General features: G+C 56.3%; 1 protein-coding gene across 1 annotated transcript; it reads right to left on the bottom strand.

The window, feature by feature from the left end:
- Positions 1 to 1,073: 1,073 nt before the first annotated feature.
- On the bottom strand, positions 1,074 to 24,560 carry GALNT12 (polypeptide N-acetylgalactosaminyltransferase 12). The gene is made up of 10 exons (XM_004600419.2): positions 24,136 to 24,560; positions 14,790 to 14,959; positions 13,397 to 13,586; positions 11,464 to 11,649; positions 10,297 to 10,414; positions 8,062 to 8,238; positions 6,794 to 6,925; positions 4,972 to 5,085; positions 3,256 to 3,402; positions 1,074 to 1,481 (listed from the first exon to the last, which is right to left on the bottom strand). Exons 1-10 carry the CDS (start codon positions 24,534 to 24,536, stop codon positions 1,344 to 1,346), a joined length of 1,773 nt encoding a protein of 590 aa, XP_004600476.2. The 5' UTR covers positions 24,537 to 24,560; the 3' UTR covers positions 1,074 to 1,343.
- Between the last annotated feature and the right edge of the window lie 1,165 nt (positions 24,561 to 25,725).

Below are 25,725 nucleotides of genomic sequence, written 5' to 3'. Positions count from 1 at the left end.
ATTCTAAAGCTCTTTTCTCAAAATCTCAGTGAATCCCAAGGATGATAAACACAAATCCACTACACCTAGACATCTACTCTTTTTTTGTTTTGTTGCTTTGGGGCCACATCAAGCGATGCTCAGAGGTTATTCCTGGTTCTGTACTCAGGAATCAATCGCTCCCAGTGGGGCTTGGGGGACCATCTAGGATGCCAGGCGCTGAATCCAGGTCGGCCGAGTGCAAGGCAATGCCCTTCCCACTGTGCCATCGATCACTCTATGTCTACACCTAAATCCTAAACTGCTTTAAAAAAAGAAAAAAGAAAAATCTCAAAGCAGCAAGAGAAAAATGACTCACTACATATAGGGAAATGTTACATATGTGGGTAAATATAAGAGAATGTGAGGCCGGAGTGATAGCACAGTGGGTAGGGCGTTTGCCTTGCACGTAGCCAACCTGGGTTCAATCCCCGGCCTCCCATATGGTCCCCTAAGCACTGCCAGGAGTGATTCCTGAGTGCAGAGCCAGGAGTGAGTCCGAAACACCGCTGGGAGTGGACCTTCCCCCCCCCCCCCGCCCCCCAAAAAAAAACCAAAATAAAAAAGATATATAATTCCATGATAGCACAGAGGGGGTGGGGTTAGAATTCTACTGATGCAAATTTGCTATCTTTTGCTGGAAATAACAGTAGGAGGTTGAAAAGAGTGTGATAAGTTCATAAAGCCTATTATGGCAACCTCTGAAAAACACGGCTATGAAATCCACAGAAAACATTCTCTTCTCCACGATAACGACAAGGAAATGGGTGTGGCCCCCACCAAAATGAATAACCAAATAGCATTTTTATTAAATCAGTAAATGCGTCAGTAATATCTCAATGACAGAAGGAAGCAATGCCAGATTCCTAGAGTTTATCTATCTACATGGAGGAAAGACCCAACCCAGCGTGTGGAGAGGTGGTACCAAGGGATGCAGAGTGCACGCTGTGGGTCTGACTTCCAGATGTGCAGACATGCTCTGGGAACTACCGCAAATACCAACTTGAATTATATACCTCTTCTCTAGAGGAAATAAAACAACACAATCGGAAAAATTTAATAGAAAAATATTTAAAGATTTTAATTCCCTGAAAATCACAAGTGAACATTTTATGGTTACCCTTCGAAAAATGGGGGTATTTGGGAACAATGGCAAATGTTTCCCAAAGAGTACCAAGTGCATTCACATTCTGTACCGAATCCAACCCCACCTTAACCAACGGCACAGGAGGCGAGCAGCTGAGTGGGCGCTCTGTGGGGGTGCCCGACCCCTTCCTGCTGGGCCCAGGGGCCAGGGCCCTCACTTCCGGTGTTCTCCCGCCTGTTCAAAACATGCGTTCCTTGAAGAACCACTGCTGACGGCTCGAGACGGTGCAGTCTCGTAAGAGTGGGACGAACCTGTCGTTGGACTCCTTCTCAGCCTGAACACATTTCTTCGACTGTTCGTGAAACAAAGACCCATCCTAGGAAAGATCACAGGCAATTTCAGAGAATGACAAGTGATTGCTCAGAGGATTTTTCCTGAAAATGTGTTCTTGGGGGGGCCGGAGCGATAGCACAGCAGGTAGGGCATTTGCCTTATCCTCAGCTGACTGGGGTTTGATTCCCAGCATCCCATATATGGTCCCCCAAGCACCGCCAGGAGCGATTCCTGATTGCAGAGCCAGGAGTAACCCCTGAGCATTGCCAGGTGTGGCCCCCAAATAAAATAAATAAATAAATAAAAATGGAAAATAAATTTTTTTAAAATGTATTCTTGGGCCTGCGGAGTCTTTTTTTTTTTTTGGTCCTTTCAGAAATATATATATATATAGAAGTATATATAAATATAAATATATAAGAATATATATATATATATATATATATGAGTCTGCACTGGGTGAGGGAACCCAAAAGGTCTGGGGCACAGAGGTGTTGCGCCTGTCACACAGCTTCCCTTGAACCGAGAATCATCACCCTTCCAGACTCCACATCTCTTTCTAAATTGTAACATTTTTCTACCAGAAAACATCCTCTACTTTCTCCTCATACAGAGAATGAACCCTCTGTCAGTATGACAGGAGAATCTTCCCATCCCTGGGGCCAGGCTGAGAATGAGATCTGAGGAAAGAGGACAGATTCTTTTTTTTTCTTTTTACATTCTTGTTATTTGTCTCCTCTTCAGTGCTCAAACCATGTTTGAGTGAGCCAAAGCTATGGCCAATTTACAAGTCCCCTCAAGAGTCCACAGCCAAGGGGGTCACAGGATGAGGGACCTAGCGCCTCTCGAGCCCGTCTGCTCTGTCCGCTCCAAATCCACGGCGGGGATAGTGTTGTACACTGCAAGGAACACTTCTGTGGGGGGTGGGATGCTGGGGTCCTCAGGGGCCACTTTTGGAGGGGCTTGGGTACCAGAGATGGTGCCAGGGATTGAACCAGGGATGGCTGCCCGCAGGACAAGCACCTTAGCAAATCCCTGTCTGGCCCTGTGCTACAAGTGACCCTCAGCGCCCCTGGGCTTGACCGCTTCCAAGGAAGCTTCCGGCTGTCCACCCAGACCTTCCTGGAGTTGGCCAAAGCTACGGGTACTGCCCTCACTTTATTTGGTTCATCTCTTGTGTTATTCACTTGCGGGAGGGGGCCCTCCTGAGCACTCCTGGGATAGGGGGCCCTGAGGGTTTGGGCCAAGCAGGCCGTCTGCCTGAATGCTAAGACCTGAAGAGGTGACACTTAGGTCCTGCAGTATTGGGGGCCACCAGGGTCACCCCAATGATGCTCAAGGCCTCCAGGGCTGCAGCCAGTGAAACTCAGAAGGGGGCCACGTGGGATAAATCCAGGGTTGCGTGTGTGCTTTGGTGACCTCTGCAACCATCTCCCCTGCCGCTCCCCCTGATTCCAGAGCTGGGGAGAGTGAGGTGAGGTTTACAGAAGTAGAACATCTTCCCCGCCACCCTAGACCCCCTCCCGCAGGATCTGACCTCACATCTGCTTTAAGGAGACCCCATTCCATCAGCAGCAGCACCTAGGCTGGTCCCCATCCCCCGCCCAGCCCCCCCCCAAAAAAAAATTCCAAGTGAACGAGAGAAGACAGGCCAAGCGTTAGGGATCCCGCAAGATGCAGGTGTGAACAGTCCCCACCCCCACCCCACCCCCACTCCGACACCCCCGTTCCCAGCATGCTCCCTGTGACCCCCCGGGGAGAGTCTACTTCCCACCACAGCCCCAAGACTGGCAGCACGGACGGCACTGCCCACTCACCGGGCGCAGGTGGAAGCGGTGGTTCTCGGAGGCCGGGTCCTGGCAGAGCTCCATGACCAGGTGCGTCCCACCCACCTCCACCGCCACGCACGCCTCGGGTTGGTGGGTGTTATAGCGGATCTCCCTCTGGGACGTGTACTCGAAGAACTGCAAAGAAGCCGTCCGTGGGCAGTGGTTACCGTCGGCCATGGAGGAAAGGATGGACACCAGGCCGGGGTCAGAACACAGGGGCCAGACAGAGCCCCCAAGTGTCCAGTCCTGAGGGTCTGTGAGTGCCTGGCCAGAGGTCCTCGAGTCCCCCTTCTGGTGCCTTGCTCCTTCCCTGAGTGTCTGAGGCCCCACACTGTCCCTGCCCTTGGGCTGGCCAGAAAATGGACGGTCTCAGTAGCCGCCTGGGCAACTCTGAGGCCTGAGCTGCCCTTTCTCTCCCTTCTATGGGCTTTCCCTGCTCTCCCCGGCAAACTCAAGGAAGTTTGACCCCAGGCAATGGCACCGAGGAATCACGAAAGTGCCACGTGCAGGCAGGAACTGCACTACCAGGGAGCTGGCAGGCCTGGGCCACACAGGGAGACGGGGTGCTGGACTCCGGCCTCTCCGGGCAAGCCAGTGCCCTCCTGAGCACTGACCCTCTGCCCGCCCAGATCTGCAGGGTTTTCCTTTTTCTTCCTCTGACTGTAGGTATTAGTGCACGGTTAGTCGTAACTGCACAAACGGGTTTCTCTGGGTCCTATCGGGCACTACTCGCTCCGTTTTCTATTTCCCAGATGTTCTACAATGAGTCTGTATTACCTCTGCTGGCAGAGAATCAGTCCACCTCGCTGCCCCAGAACTACATGATGGCGGGGCTGGAGCGATAGCACAGCGGGTAGGGCATTTGCCTTGCATGCAGCTGACCTGAGTTCAATCCCCAGCATCGCATATGGTCCCCAGAGCATCACCAGGAATGATTCCTGAGTGCAGAGCCAGGAGGAACTGCTGAGTATTGCTGGGTGTGACTCAAAAATCAAACAAAAAAAGATTGATGTGAACCACTGAGAGGCCAATATTCCAAAAAAGACATCTGAGCATGCACGGATGATGCAAGAGGAAATAATCAAACATAAACCATAAACATACAACGATGACAACTATTTAAAACATAGAAGCCAGAGTCTGTGCATAAAAGAAAGAGGGACAAGAAACTCATCTTCATTCTAAGGCGGTCCTCTCCGGCATACTTGCTTCACTTTCTATTTCCAAAATGTTCTACAGTGAGTCTCTATTACCTTTGTAAATTGAAGAGGTCAAATATTCACTTTTTTTAAAACCACACATAGATGTGCTGAAAGTAGATAAAGGACCAAACGTGACGGCCTCTCAATATCTGTATTGCAAACCCTAATGCCCCAAAGTAGAGAGAGAGTAAGAAGGAAATTGTCTGCCAATGGGGTAGGGGGTGGGGTGGGGTAGGGGTGGAGGGAGGGATACTGGGGACACTAGTGGTGGAAAATGCGCACTGGCGGAGGGATGGGTGTTGGATCATTGTATGACTGAAACCCAACCATGAAAGCTCCATAACTGTATCCCACAGTGATTCAATTAAAACATAAAAATAATAATAAAAATTAAACAGCAACAACACACATAGATTTCCCCCGATTCCCCCCTTTAAGAGGCTCCGAAGCCCTGGAGCCCAGGGCCCCCTGCTGCCTTCCCCCCAGGGGAAGCATCACCTACCTGGTTCTGGCCCAGGCCGTGACAGGAGTACAGAATGACCTGGTGCCCCACAACCTCGTTCTCATCGGGAGGATTATAGTCAAAGCAGAGCCCTTGCAGTCCTTTATTCTGGAGCTGCCGGGAAACATAAGGGGAGTTTCCAGTTCAGGTTTACTCACGACTGAGCCCACCCGGGCTGCTGAGGGAGGGGAAACAGCACGTGAGGAGGGCCCAGCGCAAGAACCGGGCCTGAAAGTAAGAGCTTCTGGGACCCGAGCGAGAGTACAGCAGGTCAGCGAGGTGGCTGGCCTCATACCTGGGCGGACCCCGGCACCCCACAGGCTCCCCTGAGCACTGCCAGGAGTGATCCCTGAGTGCAGAGCCAGGAGTAAATCCCTGAGCACTGCCAGGCATGGCCCCCAAGCCAAAAATAAACAAATAAATAAGACCTTCTGATATTTTTACCTTTTAATAATTTATTCATTTTGGATTTTTTTTGGGGGGGATAGGAGGGAGGCATCACATCCAGCAATGCTCAGGGTTTACTCCTGGCTCCGTGCTCAGAGATCACTCCTGGTGGTACTTAAGGGGGGATCCTATGGGGTGCTGGGGATAGTGCCCAGTTTGGTGGTCACGTGCAAAGGCCTTGAAGGGCATTGTGCCCCACCATCACCACCGCCCCCACCCCCCGCCCCAGGGCTGCACTTGGACAAAAGAGAAATGCAGTGAAAGGGGGTGGGGCGGGGATGCAGGAGACAGGGCAGGGCTAGCAGGAGCCGTACACGCCCGGGGCAGGCCGCTCACGATGTCCTCCTGATCCTCTCGGCACCTCAGGACCCTTCGCAGTGGCCAAGGACATGAACGCATTTAGGGCCCGCCGGGCGTTGACCAAAGGCTTCCAGAGTGGGGAAGTGGCGTGGCCCAGCCCTGCAGCCCAGCCTGGCAGAGGAGAGCCTCTCTGTTGGCGTGATTCCTCTCCAGAGTAAACGGCGTGGGTGCCAGCGAGACAGTCTGGGGGTGAGGCACCTGCCTGACGGGCAGCCAACCCCAGCCTGACACCAGCACCACCATGCACAGTGACCCCTGTGCACTGCTAGGTGTAGCCCAACCCCCTGCCCCACAGCCCAAATACTTCTCATTTGTTTGTGTTTGTGGTGGGGGGGGAAGGGTGTTTAGGCCACACTTGGAAGTACTTGGGCCGCTCCTAATAGTGTTCAGGGGGCCAAATCTGGCACCAGAGTCAAACTGGGGTCAGTCACACATAGGGCAAAGTTTAACGTTAACCCTGGTACTGGGGCTGGAGCGATAGCACAGTGGGTAGGGCGTTTGCCTTGCACATGGCCGACCCGGGTTCGATTCCCAGCATCCCATATGGTCCCCTGGGCACCGCCAGGAGTAATTTCTGAGTGCAAAGCCAGGAGTAACCCCTGTGCATCGCCAGGTGTGACCCAAAAAGAAAAAAAAAAGTACTATCTCTTTGGTCCCCCCCAAAATTTCTTTTTCTTGGTAAACAACAGGAGTGACTTCTTTTCCCACCCCACCCCCCTCCACCCTACCTCCTTAACCCCCGTTCCGGTCCCCAAGGACCTCTGAGGTGAGAGTGACTGACTGGGCCAGACACTGAGACTGGGGTTTGGAGATGGGTAAAGGCCATGGAGAGCCCAGGCGAGCCTCAGTCTCCTCGTGCACAAAATCAGCAGCTGAACCTGGCTCGTTCACACGCTCCCACATGAGAGAGCGGAGAGCCAAGCCCACCCGGGGGAGGGGAAGAGTCAGGGGGCGCAACAGGGGAGGCCCAGGGCGGGGGGACCCTGCCGGCAGCCCCCGGGCCCAGCCCGCTCACCATCCCGAAGCAGCCGGGCCTGTCCTCGGGCACGTGCAGCTCGGGATACACGTTCTCCAGGAACCACTTGAAGTCCTTACACTTGAGCTTCTCACGGAGCTGCCGCCTCTCGGTCACGTCGCCAAAGGACTCCTGAGGAGGGTCCACGCGGTCAGCCTGCAGGTCCTCCACGCCCCCCACCACACCCTACCCCAGTCCCGGGGCGTGATGATGCCCCCAAGCCCCAGCTGTGCAGGTGTGTGGGGGTGCCCAGGGAGAGAGATGTGACAGCCTGGGTACCACACACACACACACACACACACACACACACACACACACACACACGCACACGTACATACGCACACGCACACACACATGGTTTCCCGTTGCCCAGCTCCAGCCAGGGGAGACCCAGTGCACTTTGATGGTCATGAAGTGCCTGGGACACGGGACAGGATGGGAGCCCACACCCCCGGCCCTGTGGGCATCCCTGGACACACAGCACTTCTTCAGTGGGACATACTGAGAAGGGCTGGCTGAGGTAGACACGCACGCAAAGCCAAGAGATGGGGCTGGGATGAGACAGAGCACACATGCATTATATATGACCCATCCCTGGCATCACACACACACACACACACACACACACACACTCACTGACGTACTCTGGGCTGAAGAGATAGCCCAGTGGTCAAGAGCACATGCAGGAGGCCAGGTCCGAGCCCCGGCACTGCAGGGAGCCCCCAGCACTGAATCACGGGTAGGTAGACCCCAAGCACCTCCGGGTGGGGGGCAAAAACAAGACAGGAACCCGAGAGCTCGTGCAGAGGGCAGACCCCGCCCTGGTCCCCGGCACCTCATTTGCTCCTCAGAGCAACCACCAGGAATGATCCCTGAGAGCCAGGAAGAGGCCCAGGTGACCATGGCGTGGGGCCCGACCTCCCCTCCACAGACAGAAGTGCCCACGATCTGAAGAACACATGGCAGCCGTAGGTAACAGAAACCCAGAAGCAACGAACTTGGGGTGCCCCCCACCCGGGGTGGGCAGCATGAGCTGCAGGGTGTGAGCCTTGAGGCCCAGCGGGCATCAAGGGACACTAGCAGAGGGTTATCACAACCATGGAGGAATCAAGCCGTCCCCCACTGGCCTCACCAAGGCCCACTGCAGCTTCTCCCTCCAGACCCGGATGTGCCAGCGTGAAGGGTGGAGGGAGGGTGTGGGGGGGGGGGGTTGGTTCCGAGGAGGCCAGCAGGGGTGCGGGCAGACGGGGCAGGCGGGAGGATCTCACCAGGCGCGCGTGGGGGTTGCGGTGGTAGAAGAGCTCCTTGAACTCGTCCAGCCACACTTCGGCAGCGCGGACGCTGTTGGCCAGAGCCTTTTTGCGAGAGTAGGGAGCCTGTTTGGGGAAGACGTGGCCGACGTGCGAGCAGGGGTGCGTCTCCAGGGTCCCGCCGCACTGCCAGATCTGCAGAGCAGGGGAGAGGCTGGGTGAGGGGAGCGGGTCTGTTAGCACGGCTGTCCCTTGCGTAGAGAGGCTGGACACAGAGCATCACCCAAGGAGACACTGCCGAGGCCTCACCCTCCAGGGCACGGAACAGGCGACCCCCCCACCTCACCCCCCTCCACCCCACCGCCTGTCCCCACCTCACCCACCCCCATGCACACGCAGGCTCCAGAATGCAGCCAAAGAACAAGGGAGCGGCCCCAGGGTCGAGCCACCAGAACCAAGACCACAAGCCCATGCACTGCTTGCTCATGCGCAGGGCTCACGGGGCCCAGAGTGGCCTGGCCAGGAGCCCGTGGGTTGGCGACAGTCCACACGGGTTGATTACCTGATCTCCTAGCCAGAGAAGAGAGGAAAGCAGCTAGGAAGGGGAGAAGTTGGGAAGGAAGAAAGAAGAACTGCCAGACACAGGAAGAGCAGCCTGGCACCTGGAGGAGAGGCAGAAAGACCATTAAAAGTGCCACCTCGGGGCTGGAGCGATAGCACAGCGGGTAGGGCGTTTGCCTTGCAGGCGGCCGACCCAGGTTCAATTCCCAGCATCCCATATGGTTCCCCGAGCACCTCCAGGAGCAATTCCTGAGTGAAGAGCCAGGAGTAACCCCTGTGCATCGCCGGGTGTGACACAAAAAGCAAAAAAAAAAAAAAGTGCACCTCAAGGCCCAACGAGGTGGACTCACACAGGGGCAGAAGGGTGTGAACCGCCACACCCCGCCACTGGCCCCCAGGACGAGCCATCCAGAAAAGCAGCTGTAAGCGCTGGCCACCTAGTACAATGGGGTCGGGCACCCGCCTTGCAGGTACCTGACCCAGGTTCAGTTTTTGGCAGCTCCTACAATACCCTGAGCACCGCCAGGAGTGAGCCCTGAGCGCTGCTAGGTTTCGGCCAAATTAAAAAAGAAAATTTTAAAAAAGAAAAAAAAAAACAAAAGGATAGTACCTGAGGTTTACGATGGGAGAAGGAAAGCCCCAGGTGGAAGACAAAATTTCTGTGGTTCACTCTTTATGCAAAGCTGGGATGCTCTATTACTAAAAAAATTTAAAAAGAAAAGAAAAGAAAAATCCAGGGGCCAGAACAATAGTATAGCAGGTAGGGAGGGCATACTGCCCGGCATGGGGCCGACCCAGGTTCGATCCCCGGCACCCCATAAGGTCCCCAGAGCACAGACAGGAATGATTCCTGAGGGCAGAGCCCCAGGTGTAACCCCTGAGCACCGCTGGGTGTGGCCCCAAGACAAAACAAACAAACAAAAGAGATGAAAAAAATTCCTCCTAAAAATAACACTGAAATTTTAACATCATCAAAAAAGCATGATCAGGGGCATATGGTTTTGAAATGTAAAATGCCAGACACAAGTTCACTGGGAACCTCACGGAAAGGGTAGGGGTTCTCACAGGACCATCACTCGGGGATTCAAAGGGCAGAGGGTGGCCTCGGGGGAGGAGGGGCGTGCTTGTTTAGAATGTGAGTCTTGCTCCTGCCTGCATGTCCGGCCACTGAACCTGACCCCTTTATCTCTCCCGACAATTCTCGGTGTCAGGGCCTGGAAGTCGCTCGGCTACCTACAGAGGCAACTTCCTAAAGAGCTCGGCAAGGCCGGCAGCCTAAGATGGGCTGGGAGGCAGGACGCTGTGGCTGGGGCCAGCCTCAGCCCAGGTGGAGCAGAGGGAGAGAAAAGAGCCAAGGTATGAGGTTCCTCCCCTGCCCCCTGCTCTTCTAGTTAAAAGCATATTCTGTGAGAAGGCCAGATGAGAGAAGCACGCATATAGGCCGTCCACGTGTCCACCCTCAGGACACTGGACGAAAGGCCGAGGTGGGAGAAAGCCCAACAGGTTTCATGAAATCCAGAGAGACAGAGGCATGGAGAGACAGAGACAGAGACAGACAGACAGACAGACAGACAGACAGACAGACAGACAGACAAGCACGGCTACAGAAAGAGACAGAGACAGACAGACAAAGAGCCACAGGAGAGCGACAGGAGAGGCTAAACACGCACCAGGGGAGACTAGAACACTTACCCGGAAGGAGAATTCGAGGTTTTCTCCGCCCCAAACTTCCATTCCTGTATCATAAGACCCCAGATACTGAAAATATTTCTTACTCACAGCAAACAGCCCACCAGCCATTGTCGGGGACCTGGAAGAGTTGCAACACCCACGTCTCAGTGCCAGCCGCGGGAACCCTCGCCCAGGCCTGATCTGCCTTCAGCAGCCCGGGAGCACTGCCGGGGCGGGCTCTGCCGGGGGTCCCGGCTGGGAAGCTCCCAGACTCTTCCACAGATAATCAGAGAACCACGTGCGTGACGCCATGTGCTCACAAGGGGCAGGGGGCAGGGGGGGCTGTTTCAGGGAGGAGAGGGTACGGGACCAGGGCGTGTCCAGTACAGAGGAATGAACGGTGCTGGGAAGGCCTAAGCATGAGAGGACCCAGCACTGCAGACAGACACTGAGGGAGGGAGGAGAGACCTGTGGTGGGGAGGGTGGCAGGGTGGGTGGCGGTGGTGGTCCCACAGCAGAGCCCAGGCACTCACAGATGCAGCTGGAGGCTGCTGGAGGCCATGAAAGATGATTCTAGCACATTGCCCTGAGGGTCTCGCTCTCCCCACACCCCACTGAGCCGGCCTGGTGTCCTCCCTGGCGCCCAGAGGTGGCTCAGGTCGAAAGCTGGGAGGGGAGCACCCCCGAGTACAGATGTGGGCGTGGGAAACTGGTGGCAGCCGGGCCCTGAGACTTGCAGTGGCACTGCGGGGCCCTCCCAGCACGGCAGGCTCAGAGCACAAGGGGAGAAGGCCAGCGGGGCTCCTCGGTGGAGGGAGGAAGGAAGGAAGAATAGGAGGGAGTACATCGTAGGATGCATATTTCACCCTATTTTTATTTATCTTGGTTTGGCTTTGGCTGTGGGGCCACACCTGGTGATGCTCAAGGTTTACTGGCTTTGCACTCAGGAATCACTCCTGGTGGTACTTGGGAAACCATACGGGGTGCCCGGGGATTGAACCCAGGTCAGCCTCGCGTGCAAGGCCAGCGCCCTACCCACTGAACTATCTCGCCAGCCCCCTCACCATGTTTTTAAATAAATAAAATAGGCCAATTAATATGAACCCCACATTTAGAGTGGGGTGGGGCCCCAGCGAAGCATCCTTGCCCTCCCCCCGGGGTCTCTGCTGCAGGTCAGCCGCTCCCGACCTGATGACATCGATGGGGGACCGCATCCGCTTCCGCTCCCGCTCGGGGACCACGTGCCACGTGAACACCAGCCGCCAGTCAAAGCCGCCGATCTGGGGCTCTCCAGAATTGCCCAGGTACTCAAACGTGTTCCAGTCGATCACGTCAATCACGGGGCACACCACCGCCGTCTCCTCCTCCCCGATCCTGCGACACACACACACACACACACACACACACACACACACACACACACACACAGAGATATGGCCACGGCTGGCTGGGGCGACCAGGAACCCCCCCCCCCAAGCCACGCTCCTGCTCTACCGAAGGCCAGTGTGTGCCCTCAGGGCCCCTGCTCCTGGACCCTGAGTGGCATCGGTCACCAACGCCACCCTCCAGCCCGGGACGCAGAGGGAGAGCGAGAGAGAACGATGGCTCTCTGCTCTCAGCTCTTGGCACTGGCCCAGGCCCCTGGGGGTCCGGCTGCCGGGACCCTCTTTGCAGCTGGGGAAGAGAAAGAAGCCTGACGGGAGCCAGAGGGGGTGAGGACAGGGACAGGGAGGGCAGAAAGCAGCAGGGTGAGGCAGGGGGCCGGATGAGGGCCGCCCCCAGCTAGGAGAGGAGACAGTGGGTGCCTGTGCTTCCAGAGACCCTGAGCCCCCCCAACCCCCTCCCCCGCATCCTTGTCCACTCCACACGGGGGAACGGCCCTGCCCATCCCACCTGGAGGAGTCTGGAGGTGGCCAGCCCAGTGGCCGACTTCAGTGACACAGTATCAGGAGGGAGGAATCGGAGGGGGTAAAGTTGGGTCTGGGGGAGGGGCAGCCCGGGACATTTTCAGGTGGCCATCGCCATGGACAGCTCCACAGAGAGAGCCTGGCGCCATGGCTAAGGCAGAGCCTGCTCTGCAGGAGGGCCTCAGCTCCTCAGCCCGGTGGCTGGTTCCCCGGGGTCTTCCATGCACCACTTTGGGGAGACTGGTTCCCCCCAGTATGTAAAACACTTTCAAAGAATGATATTTAAACGCATATTTTAAGACTACGTGGGTAAGAAGATAAAAATAACCCAGGCGAGAGCCATCCATTTCCTGTCCAAGATTCTGTTCATGGTTTCCTAGTGATGTTAAGGAAGGTGGGGGCAGGAGACACAGGACCCCAGGGAAGGTGCCTGCCCGACAGGTGGCTGCCCGGGTTCAATCCCCAGCACCCCCTGTGGTCCCCTGAACACCACCAGGGGTGATCCCTGAGCACAGAGCCAAGAGTAAGCCCTAAGCTTACTACCGGGTAAGCCCCATTCACACACACACCTCCCAAAACAAACAAGCAAAATACAGTGGCTGGAGCAATAGCACAGTGGGTAGGCATTTGCCTTCCATACGGCCGACCCGGGTTCAATTCCCAGCATCCCATATGGTCCCCTGAGCACCGCCAGGAGTGATTCCTGAGTGCATGAGCCAGAAGTAACCCCTGTGCATTGCCAGGTGTGACCCAAAAGGAAAAATAAATAAATTAATTAATTAAAAATAAATACATAAGAGAAATTACTGTGATTCACTATTTTTGTGGGTCCCTTCAGGTTTGAGGGGCCCCAGGCAACGCAGGTACTGGCGTGACCTGGGAAAGTCAGCCCAGCATGAAGGAAACACACCCGAACATGCTGCCCAGGGGTGTGATCTGACAAGCTCCACACCATCTTGTTCTTGGCGGACCTGCCCGTGGCAGCGCTTTCCGACCCAGGCCCCTGATCAGCGGCAGTAAAAGCAACTCCCCCGCGCCAGCAAAGCTGGGGGCACAGCAGCGCCTGAAGCCCTGGTAGGCTCCCGGCCCAGGGGCCCTGGTCACGTGACCAGGGACGGAGCCGCAGCCTGAGACTGGGGGAGGGGGCGCCCGGGCAGCGCCCGAGGCCCACGGCGCTGGGTCTCCTCTGCTCCCGGTGGGCACCGTCCACGCACCTCTGCAGCAGCGGCTCCAGCCAGCCCTCGTGGCACTCGCAGTGGCAGTCCAGGAAGGTCAGGACGTCGCCCTTGGCCCCCGACGCCCCGAGCAGCCGGGCGCGCACCAGGCCCTCCCTCTTGGTGGCGCGGATCAGGCGCACCTTGGGCAGGCCGGCCAGCTCGGCTTCCAGGCGCTCCTTCAGGTGCTCTGGGGAGGAGGACAGGGCAGCTGGCTCACTCCCGCCCTGCCAAGGTAAGGGGAGGCTGGGGTGGAGAACTCCAGAACCACCAGCGACGTTCCCACGCGCTCCCCTGGACCCAGACGCCCCGGTCTCAGGACTCAGTGCCCAGCTGGCTCTACCGGCACCGGCCTGCACCCACCTGCCCTGCACGCTGTCATGGGCAATGCCGGGACCCCAAATACTCTCCCCACAGATTTCCTGCTGAGCACGTGGCCACCACCCGAAAGACGACAGTCCCCCGGGTTAAGGTGCGTGATCCCCAATGCCCCACCTGGTCCCCAACACCCCACCTGGTCCTCTGAGCACACCAGGAGTGATCCCTGAGCACAGGGCCAGGACCAAGCCCCGAGCACCGCCAGCAGAGCCCAAGAACAAACAAGCGAGACTACAGTCCTGAGTGGCCCCGGCAGCCAGGTGTGGCCAGGTGACTGTTCCTCTGCAGGGTGGGAGGTGAGACCCTGCCTAGGTGCTGTCCGAGTCACCTGGGCACCCTTCGGGGCAGGTAGGACTGAGAGAGAGGGGGGAGGGGCCGGGCTGGGCCCATCCCCCAACACCTGCCCCAACACCTGCCCCCAAACCTGTCCCCAACACTTACCCCAATACCTGTCTCCCACACCGGCCCCCGACACCTGCCCCCCACGCTGGTACCCCACACCTGCCCTCTACAGCCATACCCCAATTGCAAGGAGACGTCCCCTGTTATCTCCTGTAAATCACTGTTATCTAGAGCCTCACAGAGAACAACCCAGCACAGCCTTCAATTAGAACCGGCTCTCAGCGAGAACCAGACAGAGCTCAGAGGCAAGCTCATGTGAGAGCGCAGGGGAGGGGAGGAGGGGTCTACAGGGGAGAGCAGGGTGGGGACACAGGGGAAGGCGGGGTTGGGAGAGAGGGGAGGGCATGGTGGGGGCACGGGGGGGGGGGGAGGCAGGATGGGGTAGAGGGGAGGGGGGAAGGGACAGAGGGGAGGGTGGGGAGGGAGTTGAGGAGAGGGTGGGCAGGGGTGCAGGGGAGAGCGGTTGGGATAGAAGAGAGGGTGGGGTGGGGGTACAGGAAAGGATGAAGTAGATAGGGGTGAGGAAGGGTGAGCAAGGGTGAGGAGGGGCAGAGGGGAGGGTGGGGTGGGGTCGAGGGGAGGGCAGGGTTGGGTAGAGGGGAGGCCGGGGTACCTCTATCGCTGTAGTCATCCACCAGGATGACCTCCTCCAGCAGGATGTCTGGGGACGTCTCGAGGACACTGTAAACGGTCCGAAGGAGGGTCGACCAGGCTTCGTTATAGAAGGCGATGATCACGGACGTCGTCGGCAGGTCTTCGTAATTGAACTTCTGCTCTCTGCACCTGCAGAAGCAACACAGCCTCAGGAGCGGGGGACGCCCTGCTCTGGGGCACCCCTGGCCCGGCACGGTGCTTTGAAGGACCTCTGAAGGGGATACTGGCCATGGTCGAGACCTGCCATTGAATCTGGCGGCATCTTCCAGAGATCCCCTGCCCTGGAGTCTCCGGGAAGCCCCGGGGGCTCCCGAGAAAGGTTGTACCACGACACCCGACAAGCCTGAACCCACTCTGGTGCGGGCAGGCTGGGTGACCCACGAAGTCGTACTGGTGACGTGGCCTCCGGGGCCAGATGGTCCGGCGATGAACCTGGCTCAGACCCAGTGCTACAGGGCCATCCCTGGGCTGGGATGGGGTCCTCCAGAGTCCCCCCTGATGGTGCCCGGGGGGCAGGCAGTGTCCAGGGAGGCACTGGGGCCTTTGCACAGGCAGCCCTGGTCCCGAGCCCTGGTCCCTGGCCTGGGGTCATGTCTTGAAGCTGGACAGCAACTTCCACAGTTGGGCCACCCGAAGCCTGGGCAGACGCCAAGGACGGGAGGACAGTGCCATCTCCTGCCCAGCGCATCTGTCCACTCCCTCCAGCTTCCACTCAGCTCTCTCCTCCTCTGCCTGCGCCCTCCCCGTCCTCCTTCTGGAACCACCCGGAAAAAGCCCCGTCTGGGGGACACCTGTCTGGGGCGGCCACTCCCTCCTACTGTCCCCCCTGCTGCACAGCACAACTCACGTCCCCTCCACACATCCCCTCCTCCCACGCCCCGAGTCTCCTCACAGACATGCTTGACTCACGCCAGGCTCGGGGCTGGGGCACGGGAAAGCTCGGGACACGGGTGGACACGGGGCAGCCTTTGGGGGGAGAGGAGGGGTGGGGACACCTCTGTCTGGCCCGGCTGTCCGTGAATCTGCAGGACTAAGTCCTGACCCGCAGCGTCCCCCCCATTCCACGACGGATTGCCATCGTCCAGGCTCAAGGCTGGGGAGCCTCGCCTCGCCTGGAAATCTCCCGCACGACAGAGAGAGGAGCAGGGGAGCCCCGAGGGGTACCTGAAGGACCAGGGTTTGAGTGCCTGCAGGATTGGCCCCCGGGGCCCAACCAGAGGAGGGACTGGAAATGGGAGGGAGGCGGGAGAGGCCGGAGAGAAGGCAGCAGAAGGGGGGCAGGCGATGGAGATGGAGGACCAAGCTGGGGGTGGGGTGGCCCCATGACCCACAGCGTGCCAGGCACCCCCCTCCAGCGGGTGGCATCTGCCCCAAACCCAGTACTTCCCAATGGCATACAGTGCTCCAGAGAGCCAAAGTACCCTCTCCTGTGGGCCTTACATCTGGGGGTCAGTGATCTAGAAAGATGCATATCAGTCATTTCAGAGAATGGTCAAGCCAGGAGGCAAATGAGGCAGATGAAACAGATACAGCAGCTACTGAGGGGGTGGGACGGGGTGGGGGGGGAGGGTTAAGTACAGGGCAGGACCAGGATGTCAGGAAGGCTGCTTGGAGGAGGGGGCATTTGGGAGGGGACCTCTGTATAACAAAGAGGAAAAGTCCCATTCAAAAAAGTTGGGGGGAGGGGAAATGTCATGTTCATACGCATTTCCTAATTTTGATGACGATGTCACGGTATCAAAGGAGGACGTTTTTGTTCGGAGAGAGCATGTCTGAAGTAACAAGTAATTATTATCTTTAATAATTCCTCCTGTAACTCCTTCCTGAAGGTAAGTGATATTACCGAAGCCATAGAAAAAGAAAAAAAAATAAGTACAGGAGGCTGGGGGTGGGGGGGAGCGTGTCGCAGGGGAAATGAATAATGGATGAATCCAGGGGAAGAAAATAGAGGTGAACTGTTCTGGCAAATGTCCACCAGCTTTGCGTTTTCCAAAATGAACAGTTTTAACACGAAAGGAGAGGGAGGGACATGTGATGTTCTGTGCAGAGAGAGTGGCCAGACGCTGAGCCGGGCCGAGCTCTCGTCTTCTCAGCCTAGGGAATGACGACGGCTCCGCCAAAGCTCAGGTTCCCACTTTCACCCCCACAGCTGCCCTCCTCCAAAAACATGTCACGGCAAATGGGAAACATCTATACATTACGCACAAAATACTAACGCCTGCGTCTGGGCTAAATGAGCCCCCTGGTCCTAGCGAGACAGCCCAGGAAAGCTGTGTGGTGCTGACTCGGGGCCGCGGGAAGGATGAATGTTTTAACTACATAGGAAAGACTGTTTGCAGGGAGCCTAAAAACAAGGACTTTTTACCCAAAAAATTTTAAATGAAACACTGAGTCTAGCTAAAATTTAGTTTCAAAGAGATTCTAGGAGAAATGAGTGAAAGGAGAGGGACATGAGGTGACAATAAAGTGTGTTCACCTTCATGTTCGTTCATTTGGTGGTGGGGTGGGGGGGCATTCAGCAGTGCTCAGGGCTCACTCCTGGCACTGAGCTCTGAGATCACTCCTGGTGGTGCTCAGGAAACCCTATGAGGTCACTGAAGCTCACACCCGGGTTGGTCACATACAAAGCATGTTCAATAAAGTTTATTCATCTTATAAAAACTGTCCTTCAGACTGGCCTCACATGCTGGGGGGAAAGGCAGCCGAGATAGAGAAGGGAACACCAAGGATAGAGAAGATAGAGAAGGGAACACCAAGGAGAGGATGTCGGGAGGGCCCATTCGGGTTGGAAGATGCGAGCCGAAAGTAGAGCATAGACCGAACATGATGGCCACTCAATACCTCTATTGCAAACTGCAACACCCAAAAGGAGAACAAACGGGAATGCCCTGCCGCAGAGGCAGGGTGGGGTGGTGGGGGTGGGGGGTGGGTGGGAGGGATACTGGAATCATTGGTGGAGGAGAATGGGCACTGGGGGAGGGATGTAAACAATCACTGTATGACTGAAATGCAAACACGAAAGTTCATAAGTTTGTAACTGTACCCCACGGTGATTCACTAATAAAAAATTAAAAACAGTAACAACGACAACAAAAACAGTCCTTCAGCCTGAAATCATATCCTTACAATATTGGATTTAAAAATATGAATGTTCGGGGCTGGAGAGATAGCACAGCGGGTAGGGCGTTTGCCTTGCACGCGGCCGACCCGGGTTCAAATCCCAGCATCCCATATGGTCCCCTGAGCACAGCCAGGGGTAATTCCTGAGTGCAGAGCCAGGAGTAACCCCTGTGCATCGCCAGGTGTGACCCAAAAAGCAAAAAAAAAAAAAAAAAAATATGAATGTTCTTGTTTTTGTTTTTTAACGATGAAAATAAACAGAAGAGCAGGGGGCGGGGGGGAAAAGCTCTGATTAACCAAACAGAGTTGGGAACGCAGGGTCAGTCCTTTCCATGGTGTTTTCCTGCTGTCAGTGAACGCCGACACCCTCAGGGCCCTTTTTACAAATGTCCAGGGAGGCCTGGCTTTGGCTCCCCCAAGTCACAACACCGTGTACCGATTCGGCAACTCCAATCCAGAGCTCTAAGACATTCCTCTCTTTACAGCAAAGGATTTTTTTTTTCTTAAGAAACTAATCAGAGGGGCTGAAGTGATAGCATAGTGGGTAGGGCGTTTGCCTTGCACGCCGCCGACCCGGGTTCGATTTCCAGCGTCCCACATGGTCCCCTGAACACTGCCAGGGCTAATTCCTGAGCGCAGAGCCAGGAGTGACCTTTGTGCATCGCCAGGTGTGACCCAAAAAGCAAAAAAAAAAAAAAAAAAGGAACCACTCACCAGGGGCAGCAAGGCCGCAGGAAGGACAGCAAGCACCATTCCAGATCCATGTATTCAGAGCATTTTATAATAACAGTGGGGTTGGAGGTCACTCCTGGTGGTACAGCAGGTAGGGCACGCAGCTGACCCAGGTCTGATTCCCCAGCACTGTACATGCTCCCCTCAGCACAGAGCCAGGAACGAGCCCTGAGCAGGTCATGGCCCAAAATCAGTAATAATAATAATAATCATAGCAGTATTGTCACAGAGGGACCAGGAGTCAGTAGAGTATTAGGGCCCAGGCCGAGCACGTGCTAATCCAGGTTTGATTCCTAGAACACCACCAGGGTGGCCCTGGAGGGCCCCCACATCATTGGGGTATCCCAGGCAGCCCCAGTACCAGTATCTAAACAGCATCACAGCATCCCGGGGCCCTTGCACTGAACCCCCCAGCCCGGCTGGTGGAGAATCAGCAGCAGGACCTTTATTTAGGCCTTCTGAGCACTATTTGATTTTTTTTTTTTTTTGGCTTTTTGGCTTTTGGGATCACACCTGGTGATGCTCAGGGGTTACTCCTGGCTCTGCACTCAGGAATGACTCCTGGCGCTGCCCGGGGGACCATATGGGATGCTGGGGATTAAGCACTATTCGAAGGCAGCCCCTGGCCCCCAGTGAGAAAACAGTAATAATGGAAGAGGATGATGATGCCCTGATGCCTCGTCCCAGGAAGCAGGGCCCGACCGGGGAACAGCGTGAGGCCTGTTCTACAATCAACACAGAGGGCGTGGGGACGGCTTACCCGGCCACAATAAACAAGGGCAAGAAACATGCCACCAATGTGAACAATGGTCAGCAGTGGGTGACGCCGGCCTCTGCCTTCTTTGTATTTTTTTTTCCGGCATTCTCAAATGGTTCTACAGCGAACATGTGCCGTTTTCATAATCACAAAGAGAGATCACTTTTTAAAAGCTGGATCCTATTTCTTCAGCAGTCCATTGCCGGTGACTTCACTGAGCAGTAATTTTCTTTTCTGCCCTCTCCTTTTTCTCTCTTGGATTGGGAGTTTTTGCCTAATTCTTTAAAAGACGGCTCTTTAAGCCTGCGGCCTTCTCCTGCCTGAAGTGCAATATACCCTTTTCGGAATGTCTCTAATTTGCTTCCTGTGTGGGAGTGGAAAACGGTTTCCCCTTGTACTGATTGATAATAAGCTGTGTGCATCCATCCATCCGAGAAGGACAATAAGATTTCGAGTCACGGTTCCACATCTGCCTGGGGGACAAAAGGAGGTTCAGAGCCGAGTTCACAGCTAAGTCACAGCAAGCCATGCGTTCTCTTCTCCTTTTCTCTTCTTGGTTTGTTTGGGGGCCACACCCAGGGGTGCTCGGGGCTTACTCCTGGCTCTGTGCTCAGGGATCACTCCTGGTAGGACTCGGGGGGCCATTGGTGGTGCCAGAATCAAGCCAGGGTTGACCACACGCCGGACAAGAATCTTATCCCCTCAACAATCTCTCTGGCCCTGTTTGGCGTTTTGAGCCATACCCAGCAGTGCTCGGGGGATGCTCCTCGATCTGTGCTCAGAAGTGACCCCTGGCAGTGCTCAGAGGTCCCATAAGTGTACCCTGGGTTTTGAACCAGATCCCAGCCATTGTGGCCTAGGCAAGGCCCGGCCGGGCCTTCCCTCCTATCCTACCTCCCGGCGCCAGGCTGTGCTGTCTTTAACTCGCTGGTGCCGTGTGAGGGCAAGTGCTGGCCTGAGTCCCGATCTGTGTTCTGGGCACCTCGCAGCAACAGTAACACTTCCTGTCCAGTGCGTACACGGCGTGACGCCACTGACCGCCGTGTGCGGTGGCCCGCTCGCCTTCCTAACAGCCCCACTGGACAGGAAACCCACATCTCCAGGTGCACCACCGAGGACTACCTGGACATAGGAGGATGGGTGCAGGCACTGGCTGGCCTGGTCTTCTTTTTCTCTGCCAGTCATTAAACGCTTTTAAAACGAAAAACGTGTGGCCCCTTCCCGGTGGGTCAGGATACAAGACTGAACACAGGCACGTGCCCAAAAGTTCTTCTCCTTCCCTCATACTCTTGCATTTCTCTTTCCAGAACCCGCTCCCCAGTTCTCAGTCAACGGGGGCGGGGTGTCTGTGGAGAGTTGAACACATACACAACGTGTTATACACACAGAGATACACACGTGTGAAAACATACAGAGACACAAACACCCCATGTCACCCAGGACCACAAACCTGGCCCCGCTCACCAACACCTTCCTGACAGATGAGCTGCTCCATTCAAAGGAATCATCCGAAGCCCAACTTTTCTGTATGGATGCAGGAATATTTTTTTTTCCTATTTGTGTTTGGGGGGGAATAGGGGCTTCCCAAGCTGTGCTCAGGAGGTCCGGGAGTCCCACAGGCAATTCTGGGCCAACAGGGCCTGTGTCTTAGTGCAAGGGCCAAGGGGTATGATGCTGCTTGGGGCCTGCAAGTCACACTCGGTGATGTTGGGGGTCCCGAAGGCTGTGAAGCTCAGGGCAGTGCTGGGAATGGGACCCAGGCTGGACAAGTGTCAGGTACGCGCCCATACAGGTACACTCTCTCCTGACTCAGGTTGTTCTGTTTCACCTAAGACCGTTTATATTGGGCTTTCGGTCACTTCCAGTCAAAAGAAACCTAATAAAGTTTCACTTACATGGGAAAGAGTCAGAGCCAAGCTGTGCCTGGACTGTTCACAACTCCATGTCTGTGGCAGAACATCATGTTCATGCACCTCGGTACCGAGACCAGGTATAGGGGGGAAGATGTGCATGGAGAGCTCGCTCACAAGGCTAGAGGGCCTGGTCTGCAAGCAGAAGACCCAAGTTCCATTCCTGTTCAGTTCCCCAAGCATCTGCAAATGGATCTCAAACACCTACACACACACACACACACACACACACACACACACACACACTCACAGAGCTTGTGAGCTCTCTTGTATGTAGAGGTATGTTTGAGTATATTCTCACCCACTGGCCTATTCGGTACTTTCCCCCCCCCCTCAAATATCTATTTCTCTACCTGGAAATATCTAACAAGAGCCACGGAAAATAGCTCAGCAGGCTGGAGTACACTGTTTGCATGCCAGATCCGGAGCTTCAATCCCCAGCACCACAATGATCCCCTGAGCACGGCAGCTGTGTTTCCCAAACAACAACAAAAAAATATCCACAGCAAAACGTTACCGGGAGTTCTGCCTGAGGGGGTGGAGAGACAGGTGGAGAGGTGCTTTTTTGTGGCTGCTTCTCCAAACATCTAGTGGGAACATGCGCTGCTTTTATCACTCAAATAAAATATTCAAAAAAAAAATATTCTCCACCCTGAGAGCAGGGAGGGAACAAAGCTGAGTATCTGAGCACTGCCAGGAGCGATGTCTGAGTACAGAGTTATGAGTAAGCCTTAAGCACTATCAGGTGTGGCCAGAGAGAGAGGAAGGGAAGAAGGGAGAATGGGATGGAGGGATGGAGAGATGGAAAAAGGGAGGAAGGGAGGGAAGGAGGGAGGGAGGTAGGGAGGGAGAGAGGGAGGGAGGAAGGGAGGAAGGGAGGGAGAAAGGGAGGAAGGGAGGGAGGGAGGAAGGGAGGAAGGGAGGGAGAAAGGGAGGAAGGGAGGGAGAAAGGGAGGAAGGGAGGAAGGGATGGAAGAAGGGAGGAAGAGATGGAGAGAGTGCCAAAAATCATACAACAGGAAGTAAGGCCCATGACTTAAATAAATTCATCCTGGTTTGATCCTCCGCACTGCATATGTTCCCAAGCCCCCACCAGGAGGGACCCCTGAGCACAGAGGCAGGAGCAAGCCCTGAGTGCAGTCAGCTGTGCTCACTCCCCTGACCTCAACAAGAAACAAAACAGTTTAGGGTTCTAGACCGGCCTTTCTGCTCTGGATCCTACCCTGGTGCCCTCCCTTCCGCCACATTCTCCGTCCTTGACCCACCCTCTGCCCGATCCACTCCCAAAGCTCACACCCGTCCCACCCCGCGCCCCGCAGATGAACTCCTGATGTGCCATTCTAGTTTCCTGGGCTATGTCTCGGGACCTGTAGAAACTATTGGTCCCAACCCACACAGAAGCTGGGCCTGGAGATCTGGGCCGATGGAGCCCGACTCGGACGGGGCTCACCTCGCTGCAGCTGGACGAGAGCAAGCCCAGAGGCCCGCTGTGGAATCAAAGGCAGGCTGCAGACACATTCCTTATCCCGCTGGGTTCGGATTAACCTCCCTGGGTAAATACAACAGCAGGATCTACACCCAAATCCTGATAGGACCCATGGCGGCACATCACCATGGAGACGGGATATCATAAGGCCCATGGGTCATCCAGTGCTTTTCAAAGAGTCACAACTGAAGCCATACAGGAAGCCGGAACCAGGAAAAGAGACTTTATGACTGATCTTTGGCTCACAATCAAAAGCAGCCTCAGAAGGAAAATGAGGGAAGAAAGAAAACTGTCAACGAAGAAAGACAGAAAAGCTAGTGAGAACTGGGAAAACCCAAGGCATGCCCATACACTGGGTCTTTTATTAATTCCTAAAAACGGTTATGTCTACTTTTTCCTTATTTTGCAAACGGGGGAAACTGAGGCTCAGAGAGGCCACACAGCCGACTCAAGAACACAGAGCTGGTGGACAAATGAGCCAGGATCCACTCCTACAACCCCAGCCTTTATCCCAGGCACCACCACATACAATTCCATGAGCACGGCCAGGAGCACACCCTGGGGTAGGGGTCGGGGGTATCGGACCAACCACCAAACAAACAATTGAGGAGAGGGGGTGCCTCCAACAGGGACCTGGAAGATCCCAGCCAGTGGACGGGAGGAGAAGGCAGGGCAGGAGGATGTCCCTTCCTCCCCAGGAACTAGGCTTCCCCGCACACGGACTGGATCTTGTGTACCCCCGGGGAAAGGGCTGGGTCCCTGTCCGGGGTCTCCACCGGCATCTCCCTCCTGTGACTTCATTCCCCAACAGAGGGAAGCCAGTAGCTGCCGCCTGGGACTTTTCTCCTCACCTGCTGGGCATACCCGTCTCTCCTAGCAAGTTCTGGGCACCGGCTGGTACATACAGAAATGAATGGGGGCATGTCTAATCCGCCAGGCGTCCCGATAGTCGCAGCAGTCGGAGCAGGATAGCGAGCTTGGGGGCTCAGAAGGGCACCGGAAGGGGGAGTCTGGCCTTCAACGGGTCTGCTTAAGCCGGGCCCCACTTTCCAAGACCGTTAACGACAACCTTTCTTTCTTTCTTTCTTTTTTCTTTTGGAGGGAGCTGCAGGTGGGGGTGTGGCGGTGTGTCCAAGAGACCACCTAGTAACAGAGGCGCCGATTTCTGAGAGTGTCCTATCTCCGTTTCTTCCCAACTTCCTCTCCCCAGCGGAGCCCTTCCACGGCCCCACTCGGAAGATGGGTGGGATGACGGCCCGGCGTGGGGTGGGGGGGGTGCGGGGGGCTCTCCCCGACTCACAGCGGGTTCCAGCGCTCGGGCAGGCGGCGGTGCAGCGAGATGCGGTCGCTAAGGTAGATGTTGATCTGGTGCTGCTGCACGCTCTCCTCCTGCAGCCGCAGCTCCTCGCCCTGCAGCTGCAGCCGCACCGCCTCGCCCTGCGCGCCCAGCGCGTTCGGGGCCACGGGCGGCCGGGGCAGGACCGGGGCGCGCCGCGCCGCGGGGCGGAAGGCGCTCGGCGGTACCCTGGCCCACCCGGAGCCGAGCTGCGGGCGCCGCAGCGAGCCCAGCCCGGCCAGCGCCAGCAGCAGCGCCAGCGCCAGCAGCAGCAGCAGCAGCAGCGTGATCATCAGCATCAGCAGCCCCCCGCGGCCGCGCCGCAGCCCCCGCGGGCAGCCCCGCCACCGCGCGCAGCCCCACATGCGCCCGGCAGCTGCGGCCCGCGCTCGGCGCGCCCCGGGAGGCGCGGGGGGACCCGGATCCCGGAACCGCGCGCGCGGCCGAGCCCCGCCCCCGGCCCGCCCCACCTGCGCGCCGCCCCCTCCCTTGAGCGCCCCGCCCGCCCGGACCCGGGCCAACGGACGCCGGGTCCCCCCCACCCCCCACCCCACGTGGGCACGTGGGCTTGCAGGGACTCGCACGCCCTCGGCGCCGCGCTGGGCGTCTTCAGGGCAACGTCTAGGCCGGAAAGCCCTGCGCCCCGCTGCCAGGCGCGCGGGGCAAGTGCCCGGGATGTACGGGCTGAACTCACCCGCCCCGCGAAGGGGGGTTAGGAATTCTCCGGTCCTCGACGCCTTGGACCCTCACGCCGTCCCTCAAGAAAGTTGCAGAATTGTCCGCTGCATCTTACGGATGCGGGAGCTGAGGCGCAATGGGGCACTAGGACAAGGGTTTGGGATCGGGGTCACAAGCCCACCCCCGGCTCCTCCCCTTGGGAGCATCCAATTCCTCACTTTGTAGGCATTTGGGGATGAGAGCGCAGATGGATGTACATCCCCCCCTCCCTGTAATAACCCGAGGCCATCGCCCCACAGCACTGACCACCCATGGCTGTTAAGCAAAAACCCTGGTCTTGGTGAGGGGCTTCCTTGGGAGAGATGGAAGGAAGAAGGGAGCGTGGGGGTGCTAGAAATATTTAAGAGTCAAGATTAGAGTAAGCACTAGGCTTTCTCCAAGAGAACCAAAGAAACTCAGTGACCATAATACGCAGTATTTTTTTTCCATCAAAAATGAATGCCGAAAGGGGGCCAGAGCAATAGTACAGTTGTAGGGTGCTTGCAACCAACCTGGGTTCCATCTCTGGACCCCGTATGGTCCCCTGAGCCTGCCAGGAGTGATTCCTGAGCACTGAGCTAAAAAAAAAATTGGATGATGAACAAAATATCAAAATGTTAAGTATCCCTGTACTTGCAGGGTTTATTAATCCTATTCCGATTCTGTATCTTGATTATGGTGGGGATTACAAGGCTTTATATAATACGCAAGCGTTCAGGCTGATTTAAGCATTCAAGCCGATTTAAGGAATGTCATGTGAATCCCCATTTAAAAAGAAAGATAAAGACAGGACAAAGAATTTTGGAGTGGGATGAGGGTCATATCCAGCACTACTCA

Source organism: Sorex araneus, chromosome 1, assembly GCF_027595985.1.
Source record: "Sorex araneus isolate mSorAra2 chromosome 1, mSorAra2.pri, whole genome shotgun sequence".
NCBI classification, from domain to species: domain Eukaryota; kingdom Metazoa; phylum Chordata; class Mammalia; order Eulipotyphla; family Soricidae; genus Sorex; species Sorex araneus.
This window is presented reverse-complemented; position numbering and strand designations above follow the sequence as displayed.